Genomic DNA, 13,449 nt, shown 5'->3' with positions numbered 1-13,449 from the left:
TATGACTCTATCTGATACAACATCATCTGATGTAACATTAATATTTATAAACAACATTTTTTCATATTACAAAGTTTATTAATTAAAATGCTATTTCTGACACAACCTCATCAAATGTAACGATCTCAGATACAACTTCGTCAGAAACAACGAGTACTGATACCATTCATCGGTTGCAACTTACTCAGGTATAAAATCATCTAATACAAGTTCATGTAACACAACTTCAACAATTATCATTATTTGAAACAGGTTGCTCTCACATAACAAGCTCAGATACGACTTCATCTGATATAATATCAACTGATACAACTTAATCTGATACAACTGTGTATGGTACACGCACAACACAGATACAACTTCATCTGACCCAACAAAATTAAATACAACATCATCTGATACATCGTCATCTGGTACAACAATTTCTGCCACAAGATCATCAGATACCCTGAGATCTTTTACATCATCTATTACCACACGATTCAATAAAACTCCATTAGATAAATCATTGTCTAATACTTCCTCATCAGATACAAAGGTTTTTGTACAACATCATCTGAAACGACTGACATATCTTTATCGAATACAACTACATCTTACAAAAAAATCTTATATACTAAAAACTTTCACACCCAATGTTATAAATATAGATTTTCTTTCACAACTGAGCTATATCATTCTTAGAAGGTGTCTAAGCTCTACCAATCTGATGTCTAAAACTTCAAGGCTCGAAATAAGTTTTCGCAGTCCTAGTTCAACTAACTTTACTTGTCGGACTATCCATTTCAACTTTTCCGAACAAACCGGTCGATAATATTAAATCTTTCACCCCTCAATCTTTTTTGCCATTCCTCCCCAAAACCTGTCTGAAGGTTCTTACTCATATGCGTTGTATTTTTAAATCTTATATGTATCAGCTCAATTAATCGAACCATACTGGTTATCCTAGCTCAACTCTACTGAAAGACTGTTAGCTGTCCCAGCTCAACACAACAACGTATCAACTTTACTTGTTGGCCGTCCCAGCTCAACACAACAACGTATCAACTTAACTTGTTGGCCGTCCCAGCTCAACAGAACAACGTATCAACTTAACTTGTTGGCCGTCCCAGCTCAACAGAACAACGTAACAGCTTTACTTGTTGGCCGTCCCAGCTCAACACAACAACGAATCAACTTTACTTGTTGGCCGTCCCAGCTCAACAGAACAACGTATCAACTTTACTTGTTGGCCGTCCCAGCTCAACACAACAACGTATCATCTTTACTTGTTGGCCGTCCCAGCTCAACAGAACAACGTAACAACTTTACTTGTTGGCCGTCCCAGCTCAACAGAACAACTTTACTTGTTGGCCGTCCCAGCTCAACACAACAACGTATCAACTTTACTTGTTGGCCGTCCCAGCTCAACACAACAACGTAACAGCTTTACTTGTTGGCCGTCCCAGCTCAACACAACAACGAATCAACTTTACTTGTTGGCCGTCCCAGCTCAACACAACAACGTATCAACTTTACTTGTTGGCCGTCCCAGCTCAACAGAACAACGTAACAACTTTACTTGTTGGCCGTCCCAGCTCAACACAACAACGTATCAACTTTACTTGTTGGCCGTCCCAGCTCAACAGAACAACGTTACAGCTTTACTTGTTAGCCGTCCCAGCTCAACAGAACAACGTATCAACTTTACTTGTTGGGCGTCCCAGCTCAACACAACAACGAATCAACTTTACTTGTTGGCCGTCCCAGCTCAACAGAACAACGTATCAACTTTACTTGTTGGCCGTCCCAGCTCAACAGAACAACGTAACAGCTGTACTTGTTGGCCGTCCCAGCTCAACACAACAACGAATCAACTTTACTTGTTGGCCGTCCCAGCTCAACAGAACAACGTATCAACTTAACTTGTTGGCCGTCCCAGCTCAACAGAACAACGTAACAGCTTTACTTGTTGGCCGTCCCAGCTCAACAAAACAACGTATCAACTTTACTTGTTGGGCGTCCCAGCTCAACACAACAACGAATCAACTTTACTTGTTGGCCGTCCCAGCTCAACAGAACAACGTATCAACTTTACTTGTTGGCCGTCCCAGCTCAACAGAACAACGTAACAGCTTTACTTGTTGGCCGTCCCAGCTCAACACAACAACGAATCAACTTTACTTGTTGGCCGTCCCAGCTCAACAGAACAACGTATCAACTTTACTTGTTGGCCGTCCCAGCTCAACACAACAACGTATCATCTTTACTTGTTGGCCGTCCCAGCTCAACAGAACAACGTAACAACTTTACTTGTTGGCCGTCCCAGCTTAACAGAACAACTTTACTTGTTGGCCGTCCCAGCTCAACACAACAACGTATCAACTTTACTTGTTGGCCGTCCCAGCTCAACAGAACAACGTAACAGCTTTACTTGTTGGCCGTCCCAGCTCAACACAACAACGAATCAACTTTTCTTGTTGGCCGTCCCAGCTCAACACAACAACGTATCAACTTTACTTGTTGGCCGTCCCAGCTCAACAGAACAACGTAACAACTTTACTTGTTGGCCGTCCCAGCTCAACAGAACAACGTAACAACTTTACTTGTTGGCCGTCCCAGCTCAACAGAACAACTTTACTTGTTGGCCGTCCCAGCTCAACAGAACAACTTTACTTGTTGGCCGTCCCAGCTCAACACAACAACGTATCAACTTTACTTGTTGGCCGTCCCAGCTCAACAGAACAACGTTACAGCTTTACTTGTTAGCCGTCCCAGCTCAACAGAACAACGTATCAACTTTACTTGTTGGGCGTCCCAGCTCAACAGAACAATATTTTACAATACGCTAGAGTTGGAAACAATGTACGTTAATTTCCTTTACGTATGTTGGCCGTCCCAACTCAGCGTAACATCAACTCTGCGATAGCCATCCCGGCTACAATAGGCCTTTCTTGACGATAGGCGTCTTTCACCAACCCGTCATGCTGTTAATTTGAACCATCGCCAATGCTGACACGTAAATCTGAAATAAATTCAAAATTATAAGTAGTTTTTTTTTCCGAGTTTTTTTTTTTTAATTTCAAGTGTTTAATTGTTTTCATCACCTAGTGCTTTAATAAATTAATCGGAATTTAGCACACGTTTAATCAATGTCACAGCACACTTATTTCTGTTACGAAAACTTTAGCTTCTCCACACAGTGATTGTTGGCCGTCCCAGCTCAACTCAACATCAACACTTGTTATATTATATGTTGGCCGTCCCAGCTCAACTGAACACAATGACTCTCAACTCAACACGAACTGTCAACTTTTTCAACACGTCGTTTAACTGTGCGCATACTGGCCATCCAAACTCTACAAATCGACAACTGTATGATGGACGTCCTGGCTAAACTGGGAGTATTCGACAACTTTTCAATCTGGCAATAGTGTTTGAGCATCCCGACTGTACTAACTAAATATTCATTAGCAGCACCGCTTTTCAAGAGAATTGAAAACTGTAAGCATTGCCCCCAAATCTCAATTATACCAGATGTTTTCATTGACCAATTTTTAGAAAAACGCTTTTTGTTTAATAAGAAATGATATCTGTAGAGAAATGTTCGATATTGTAGTACTGTTAAGTTAAGTCAAACTCCATTGCGTAAGTTGACATTTTCATGAAAAACTTTCAGCTCAATTAATAACCAAAATTCTATTTTTTTAACAATTAAGGGTTCGATTGAAAAGCATGTTTTGATGATTAATTTATGATAAACTTGCTGCTGAAAGAGAGAAATTCAGCACTGTCTCTGCCACTACAACCAATTTCGTTGAAAATGTTTTTTTTAGGAATTGAAAACAATTTACTTTTAAAACCAGAAGGAAATCACAAATACAATCGTCTGATGCGAACGCCACCGCTACCGTACCATGCCCATCACAAGAACAGTGCCTTTGCTCATCAACATTTTACCTTTTCGAAGGGGAATACTTTTTGCATCCGATGCAGGGAGACAGAATAACAATAAAAACTTACCAGTTACTCAGCAAACGACATCTTTTCCGTTCTTTTTATTTCCATTAAAACTTTCTAAGTGGGGATCGATAAATTGGCAAACTGGAAAGAAAATTCTACTCATCTTTTCACCGATCACACAAAGTCAAGTGAAAAAAAAAAATGTGGGCCCCCGGGCTGAGCTCCACAATCGTGTCTAGTTCAAGAAAACGATTGCCATTTTCCCGATAATTTCCTCGCATCATGCACTTTAACACATAACACCACGATCACTGATGCACAACAAACTTACTGCGCTGGGTGATTCTCATAAATGTGATTTTAGAAATTTAAGCCAAGAGGCATTTCTGTCGACGGTCGCCACTGTGAAACATCGGTTTGTATCGACGGGAGAATCACCCAGCGCTAGCGGGAGACACCGACCCGATTGCTATCACTGTTACACACCGAATGCGCGCCGAACGTGAGCGCGCCTAAACGCGAGAGTCTTTGTCAACTGACAGTTATTGGAGGTGTTGCCAAATACCCATTTATATCGACCGTGAGATGCTTTGTTAACTGACAGTCTCCTGCAGTGTTGCTCAATATACATTTGTGTCGGCCGCGGCTGCGTCCGACCCCACAGTCCCTACCGTCCCCTTGGGGGCCTTTAGAGCTTCTAGGGGGGCGGTGTGCTCTACTTTGAAATTTGGGGGGCGGTGGAAGAGCTCAGGGGGGAGGTTGGGTCATTTTCAAATTTACATTTTCACAAATTATGGAACAACTTAGGAATGATATGACAACGAATACGTTCAATGCTCAACAATGAAACGACATTTCAGAGCTCTGAACACCAAGTTATAGCCAGGTTAGAGAGACAATATTTGTAAACTCACAGAGTTGTTAAGCAAGTTTTTGTCTCTGAAAATCGCAATCAAAGGCAGTTTTTTTTAAATTGTGACAGATTTCATATACGATATTGTTGATCTGATCTGGTTTATTTTTTTAAATTTATTTTGGGTAGCACCAAGGGCAAAAATTCGGGACGGCAAAGCTTGAACATCTTAAAAATGTATTGTCTTAAAAATTGCCAAAACAATCTTTTTTTTTTTTTTTATTTCTTAACGTTTATTAGGCCTTAAACTTATAAAAAGTAATTATGTGCCGAGGATCATTTTTTATTAAACGATTTGGAAAGTGGTAAGAAAGGAAATAGGAAGTGGAAGGATATGAGGGGAAGGGGTTATTTGGGTATCTCTGGTGGTCGCACCTGCTGCATGCTCCGTGTCACGATTGATCGAGAAGATGTATTTTTTTTAACCATATCTTCAGCGACAACTTCTCCTGTCGAAGTTGTTGGAAGAGAGGTTGGAAGGGGGGTCCGTTTCCGAGGCGGGTGCATCCAAACTGATGCCATCAGTTTGAAAAGATTGTGGTGTTGCTGGAGTGTGCGTTCTTTTCTGGTTCAAGCTCGTCTGTTGGTTTGGTGCTTCTTTTTGTTGGAGTTGTTGCTGTTGTGTTGTGTTCTGGGTAGTCTGTTGGTTCTGGCTCGTTTTTACTACATGTGCGTAGCTGGTTGAGTTGCTGCTCGTGTGTACTATTCTTCGGGCTTCGTTGATTGGAACGTTTTTATCTGTGCTGAGTTTGAGTGCTGCAGATTCTGCTGTCCAAATGGGGCACTTTCTGTCCAAGGGGGAATGACCTAGTGATTTGCAATTTCCACAAAAGGGTTCGACACGGCAGTTAGCACTTTCGTGAGTTTCAGAACAATTTTTGCAAGCCAACTGATTCTTGCAACGGCTTTTAGGGTGGCCGTACTGCAAGCATTGTCGGCATAACAGAGGCTGCGAATAGTAAATGCGCGTGCGAACTCGAAGCAGACCGAAATTTATAAATTCCGGAATGATGGTGCTGTTGATTGTAAGAATTAGCGTTGATGTACCTATGATTCCTGCTGGGGTTTTTTTGGTTATGCGGCGAACATCGATTATTTTTTGAGGCGCTAGTTCTTCCAACAAAAGTTTGTCATCCATTCCATCAGCTTCTCGACAGATGACCACTAATTTCCGCTGGTTTAAACTAGGATGACGACCTATGACAATCGGTGTACCATCCAGTAGAGTTGATAATGTTGTCAGCTTTCTTCCTTGGTCCTTGTTCCTTATCTTGAGCACGTACCATTTTCGAGATTTTTCGTAAAAGGCGCCCTCAATTTTACCGGCAAAGTTCTCGATGGAACGTCCAATCAAGAACGGGTTTTTTGGAAGTTCTTTAGCTTTACCTTGAAGCGTTAGGTAATATAACCGACCATGCAAATTTTGGGGATCCATCCATTCCGGAATGGTCCGGTTTGGATGGTCACCCGGTGATGGGCTCATCACCGCGCGCTGCACAACACTTTATCGAAAAAAAAAATTCGCTGCCTTTTGATCGATGATCGAGAGTGGAACACGTCCGACACCGACGAAGGCGTGTCGAAGAGGCCTTCATCATCATCACATTGTTTACATCCACATCGTCGAAGGAAGGTAAAACAAGAACAAATAGATTACCCCTCTATTACTCGCTGTCGATATCCCACACTCCTTGGTTCTCTCAAGCGATACTAGTGCCACCTGTTGACCAGCACTTCAGACTCTACATTCCTCGAGTAACTTTTTAAAATGCCTTATGTGTGCGAAAAATGTGCTGAAACCTTTGAGGGCGATTTCGTTTCGTGCGAGGGTTTCTGCTCTATGAAAGTTTGCATGAGGTGTTCTGGTTTATCGTCAAATCTCATTGAGGGAAAAGCTAAAAATTTCCATTTAATCTGGATTTGTACGGGTTGCAAAAACATTCTATCGAATGCCCGTTTTAAGAACGCCATGGTTTCGATTTCTTCGGTCAATGACGATTTTATCGACTCATTTAAAACGTCGTTGAAAAATGAAATTCATGAGAGCATCCTACAGCTTATTCGTAGCGAAATGCGCTCTGGTTTCAAAGATCTTCCGTCATCGACAGATACTCCACGCTCCAACCAACTCACTGTACCTGTTCCTAGCACTAAGCGACGTCGATTTGAAGAAAACCGCAACTCCACACCACTTCGCCCACCTCCACCACGCATTTGCGCTCAGGGTACCAACTCCGATTATGCCGATATATCCTCCCAACGTGCTGATTCAGTTCCTATATTTTCGTTGTATCTTGCTGGAATTCATCCGAGCGTATCCGATGAAAGGGTACTTGAAATGGTTCACAGTCATCTCGGAGACAACAATGTTAAAATAAGGAAACTCGTTCCCAGGGGAAGAGATATCAATACACTCTCTTTCGTGTCTTTTAAAGTCGATATGCACGCTGAGCTGAGAGGTAAAGCTTTAACCACTGAGACGTGGCCTGTTGGAATCCGCTTTAGGGAATTCACCGGAAATGGATCTAGTGAGGTTTTTTGGGCACCGAAACAGCAGTCGCTTCCTCTGAATACCACTGTGCAAACAACTCCATACATAACTCCGAATCAATAACTGCGGCTCTCACGGAGGTTCCGAGCAATGATCCCGTCAATTTTAGTACAAACGTCCCTTCACCGAATGAAACTTCTCGCCGGAAACTTACTTTGTACTACCAAAACGCAGGTGGTATCCGCACTAAAACAACCGCTTTCAACAGCGCGCTTTCTGCTAGCGATTATGATTGTGTCCTCATCACAGAAACATGGTTGAATGATAAATTTCATGACAGCGAACTATCATCTAATTACAACATCTATCGCTGCGATCGTAGTTCTGAGACTAGTTCGGCTCAACGAGGAGGTGGTGTCTTGATTGGCGTGAAGAAGGAACTGAATGCGATTCCGATAACTTTAAACAACTGCGAAAATCTTGAGCAAACAGTTGTGAAAATAAAAACCGGCCCGTGCTCTCTGTTCATTTGCTGTATTTATCTTCGGCCTAACAGCTGCCTAAGGAACTATGAATCGCACTTTGCTGCTGTTCAACAAATTATGAAGTTGATCACCATACGGGACTCTGTCATCGTTGTTGGCGATTACAACCTTCCACACCTACAATGGTCCTTTGATCAAGACGTTAACAGTTACTTGCCGACAAACGCCTCGTCTGAAGCTGAGATTTTAATGACTGAAATGCTTCTTTCTGCCGGTTTGTATCAACAATGCTATATACCTAACGATAATATGCGCATTTTGGATCTCGTCTTCTCGAATATTCCTGATAATCTGGTAATGTTCGAATCTCCCATCGCGATCACTCCTACTGATCGTCATCATAAACCGTTCATCTTATGTATCGAAACTTACCTGGATCTAACGCCGGACGAATACATAGGTGATCTCGATTTCGACTTCAGTAAATGTAATTTTGATCAAGTTGCAGCCGCTTTAGACTCAACAAGCTGGGAACCGATCGGTGATGCGGACAACGTAAACACTGCCGTTAATGCGTTTTATGAAAATGTTTATTCCATTTTAAAACGAATCGTGCCCCTAAAGCGTCCACAGAGATACCAGCCATTCAAACATGAGTGGTGGAACTCTGAGCTTAGACGACTGCGTAATCAGCTACGAAAAGCCCGCAAGCATTACATCAAAAACCGAACCGAAAACCAAAGACATCGTTTGAGAAGCTTAGAACGAGATTTTAAAGCTATGAATGAGCAGCTCTACCGACAGCATATCTTGCGTCTGCAAGAGAACCTGAAACATGACCCCGCATCATTTTGGAAGCACTTTAAAAACAAAAAACGAAGCGCAAAGATTCCTGTCGATGTTAGTTTCAATGACGTTACTTCCCGTAACTTGACGGAATCCACGAACATGTTCGCCGATTTTTTTCAAAGTGTCTTCAGTTCCTCCGACATTGTAGCAGACAGCAACTACCTCGCATCCATACAATCTCACAACGTAAATTTACCTTTACCTTGCCTCACTGAACAGGAAGTATACGAACAATTGTCCGCAGTCGATCCATCTAAAGGTCCCGGTCCTGACAACATTCCTCCGACGGTTTTAAAACATTGCGCAGCATCACTAGCTGCCCCCGTTTGTTGCCTTTTTAATCGCTCACTGAGAGAAAGAATATTTCCTAGCGTCTGGCGGATTGCAGCTATCACCCCAATCTACAAATCTGGAAATGCACACTGCGTCGAAAACTACCGACCAATCTCGATTTTGAATTCGATCTCCAAAGTATTTGAAGTTCTGATACATGGACGACTGTACGCTGTCGCCAGGCCTTTGATTTCCGATTCTCAACATGGTTTCGTGAAAAAAAGGTCAACAGTCTCCAACTTAATGTGTTATGTTAGCTCGTTAACTAATAGTCTGGAGAAAGGTTGTCAAGTTGATTCTATTTACATCGACTTTGCGAAAGCGTTCGACCGTGTACCGCACAAGATATTAATTGCAAAGATGGATCAACTTGGCTTTCCAACCTGGTTGCTCGAGTGGATTACCTCATATCTATCGCACCGCCACGCTTACACGAAAATAAAAAATACATGCTCGAAGATTTTTTCCACACCGTCAGGAGTACCTCAAGGTAGTCACCTGGGACCATTGCTGTTCATCATTTTCGTGAATGACTTGTGTGCCACGCTCCAATCTGATACGCTCCTTTACGCCGACGATCTGAAGCTTTTCAGAAAGGTCGTCAGTGAAATTGACTGCCTCGCTTTGCAAGCTGATATCGCAAGACTTGATAACTGGTGTCATTTTAACGGAATGCTAACAAATGCTAAAAAATGTAAGATTGTTAATTTTTCCCGTGCTCGTCGTGTCATCAGTTTCGAATACCAACTTTCCGGAGAAAGCCTTGAAAATGTGACGTCTATTCTCGACTTAGGTGTAAAAATTGATAACAAACTTACATTTTCCGAGCACATTGCACTTACTGCAGCTAAAGGGTTCGCTACTCTCGGATTTCTGCGTCGAAACACTTACGAATTCGATGATATTTATGCTCTGAAAGCTGTCTACTGCTCTTCAGTACGTAGCATCTTAGAGTATGCTGCCCAGGTGTGGGCTCCCTCTCAGAGCACACAATGCTACCGCCTCGAACGTGTTCAGCGAAGTTTCGTTAGGTACGCTTTACGACGCCTCCCTTGGAATGAACCACTTCAGCTTCCTCCTTATGAGCAAAGATGTGCATTGATAAACTTAACCACACTCGAAAAACGCCGCACCGAACTTCAGCAAACCTTCATCTGCGATGTATTGACCTACCGCGTTGACTCAGCGTACATTCTACAACGGGTCAACATGTATGCATCCACTAGGACACTTCGGCAACGTGAATTTCTCTGGATACCTTACCACCGTACTACTTATGGAAGAAATCATCCGATAGATAAATGTTGTGAACGTTTCAATTTAGTGTACCATCTGTTTGATTTTAACATGAGTAAGCGTAGTTTTAAATTAGCTGTAAGCAGATTCCCTTAGTTTTAAAGATACTAGTCTGTACGGTTATTTTCAACCAAAGACAAATCAATAAAAGGCTAAGAGGGAACTGCCCAAAACAATCTTTCGAATAGAATCTGCGATTTATCGTCACAGGCGTCACAGATTTGATCACAGATTTTTGGAATGAAAAAAATAAAGAATGCTAACAAGCCAAAGGAGCTTTCATTTTTAGTTCTGATTTTTAGTTCAATCGATAAAAAATGAAATTCGTTAATTTTTCATGATTTTCTGTGGGAATTAAGTTGATGAAATCTATGTAGAATTTTTAGACCTCTGAAAACACCGCGAACAAATTTATTCTACAAATGTCAAACATAAAAATTTAGAATTTATTTTACCAAGAAATAATAATATGTATTAAACGTTTTATGCTTTTTTACCAAATTAACAGTAATTTTTTTTTGAATAATAAAAGGCTAATTTAATGGGAAAAGAATTTTATTTACTAAAATTAAGATAGGCGATTTGTTTAGTTATTTTTTTGTTTTCAAGTTTAAGTATTTGTCTTGAAAAAATTGTGATTTGCAGATTTCTGTCTTAGGGCTTGTAGTAATATGATTTTAAATGAACTTTGAGTTTTGTTTTGCTACAATTCATGGTTATGCGTTGGCTTTTCGGTCTTTTCAAGTCAAGTTTAACAATTTTTAAATAAGCTTAATTGAACATTTCAAATTTTACTACACTTAAATTTCATAAGCTTATGGTTATGCGACGATGCCAATAAACATTCTTTCTCGATATTTTTTAAAATTCGCTCAAGGGGGCGTTGAGCTTGAAAATATAGCAAAAGGGGGCGGTGAAGGAAAATAGTTTGAAAATCACTGTTTTAAAATGACCAAATTATATTCATTTTGAAGGAAATTCAATTTGCGACCGTTTGCTACAATTTTTTTCATTTTCAAGTAAATTGGTTGACTTCTAGAATGATAACAGTGCAGAGAAGTCCGGAAAAGCGATTTCACGTCACGGTGGAATGTGTCATAAGATTTTTTGCTCAGCTTTGCGGTGGTTTGTTGGTAAACAAACTCCATGAGTTCCGCAGTTGCATAGCCTAAATAGCCAAAATGGTTGAATCGGGAATTTAATATGCGGTAACACCTCCTATATATACACACCTTGCAATCAGCCAATTCCCTGCTTGCCAAACGAACAGCTGATGTCTCATTGTTTACAAGTTTTTTGGTAACCTATTATTCGCTGAATAACAACATTAAGCATGTTCAGTGACCGCGCAGCATCTAAATGTGTTTAACGCCAAAATCAAATGCAAGTTAAACGATATGTGCAACAATAACGTTTTTTTAGATAGATATAAATTTCTATAGATTTATCAAATTTGAAATTGATAAAAATGTGAAATCGCTACTAAAAATGAATATTTAATTTGATCAAAAACAGAGTTCTACTTCGAAAATCATTGAACAAATCTAATCTTCACAGTTTTTTTTTTTTTTTTTTGTTTCGATTATAGTCGTTTTACCATCTTTATGGCATTCGCGACTTTATCAACGTTACAGTTGGCGGATCGTTATTGAAAAACTTATCCGGTACAACTGTGTTCGATGTTTACTCTTGGGCTCGAACTCGTGGACATCGGCTCAGGAGACAACAGACTTGCCAACTGAGCTATATCACAAGCCCAATCTTCACAGTTGAAAATAAAATCTACTGTGATGTTATGATTTTCAAAACATCAAAGCGGACCAACGTCTCTCTCAGGAAATATCTGATAGAATAGTGATGATGATGGCAGTATAAATGTTTACATCATCCCACGGTTAAGCGAGACTCCTCAAATAAGATTTGTGGTAACAAAACAGTGTTGCCAGAAATTCTGGGTAAAAGTATTATTTTACTCATTCCGAAATGAGTAATTTCCCGAATATGCGAAGTGAAAAGTGACAAATAGCTATTGCTAATGTAATGAGTAGTTGATTAAGGACTTGACGAACAAACCTGATAAAGATAACTCTATTCGGAAGTCGCCATCTTGGATTCATGATGGCGTCGATCAACAAATTTTTACTCCTACTAGTTGGGCCTTTTTACTCAACACTCATATTGTAGTAGATGTGTTCTATTTTAACTCTTGGGCTTGAACTCGCGGACATCGGCTCAGGAAGCAACACACTTGCCAACTGAGCTATATCACAAGCCCAAGAGATATTTATATTTTTTTTTATTTAACTTAAAAGCAGCACACATAACTTATCAAACATTTGTAAAAATTTGAATTCCAATTAAGATATTGCAATCTAACCTGAGCGTGTCCTGTTTCACATCTTGATCGAGAACTGTCACTTAATTTTATTGAGGTTGTTAAAATCAAGCTCTGCGTGCTTCTGAAAGCCATGCAAAAAAAGCTTGAAGCAAACTGCTAAGAAACTGTTTTATTGAAGTTTTAATAGAGCATTCAGAACTCTTTGTAAACAACGTTAACAGAATATTCAGTAAAAGCTTCATTATCGTTTTCAAAACCACCTGAAAGCAAACGGTTGAATTGAGAATCCAAGCATTTCTCATGACTAGAATAAAACAGTTATAAAACGAACTGCACAACAAAAAAAAAACTAAATAAATCTTTCAAATGCTAGTTGGCTTAATCTGGGTTACTTGGATCTATTTCTGGGTTTTATTAAAAAAAATCAAGATTACCGTCCACTTTGTGCTCATACATACATTTACTACAATCTGAATATCTCTGTAACTTAATTCAACTTTCAAGTTCACCTTCACGATGACCATTAGCGTAGGCAAACAAAGATGATCAAATCCTCTGTCAGATTGACAGTAAATTGTCTGATGAATCGAAAAAATGACCGTTAGACCAACTGGGTAACATCAAGGTAGTAGTGTAATCCGCTTAAATGTGCTACCTTCAAGTATTGAAAGTGTACTGAGAAATGTCACCGGTATGTCATTGAATGACAATTGAAGTAATTGTGCAAATGAGATGCGACAAACTTAAATTCATCTGATTTGAACTAACAACCTTGTTAATAAGGTGCATTTTTAGATACTGG

The 13,449-nt window shown here is 40.2% G+C and overlaps 2 protein-coding genes across 2 annotated transcripts in view; both read right to left on the bottom strand.

Annotated features, from left to right (window-relative positions):
• The window catches only part of LOC129739096 (uncharacterized), an 88,872-nt gene that overhangs the window by 26,714 nt on the left and 48,709 nt on the right, over nt 1–13,449 (bottom strand). The gene's annotated exons all lie outside the window — the stretch shown is intronic.
• On the bottom strand, nt 5,289–6,338 carry LOC129757812 (uncharacterized). Its single transcript, XM_055755123.1, has one exon. It carries the CDS (start codon nt 6,336–6,338, stop codon nt 5,289–5,291), a length of 1,050 nt encoding a protein of 349 aa, XP_055611098.1.

This window comes from Uranotaenia lowii, chromosome 1, assembly GCF_029784155.1.
Source record: "Uranotaenia lowii strain MFRU-FL chromosome 1, ASM2978415v1, whole genome shotgun sequence".
In the NCBI taxonomy this organism is placed as follows: domain Eukaryota; kingdom Metazoa; phylum Arthropoda; class Insecta; order Diptera; family Culicidae; genus Uranotaenia; species Uranotaenia lowii.
The sequence above is the reverse complement of the archived record's forward strand: the minus strand, read 5'-3'. Positions and strand labels throughout refer to the sequence as shown.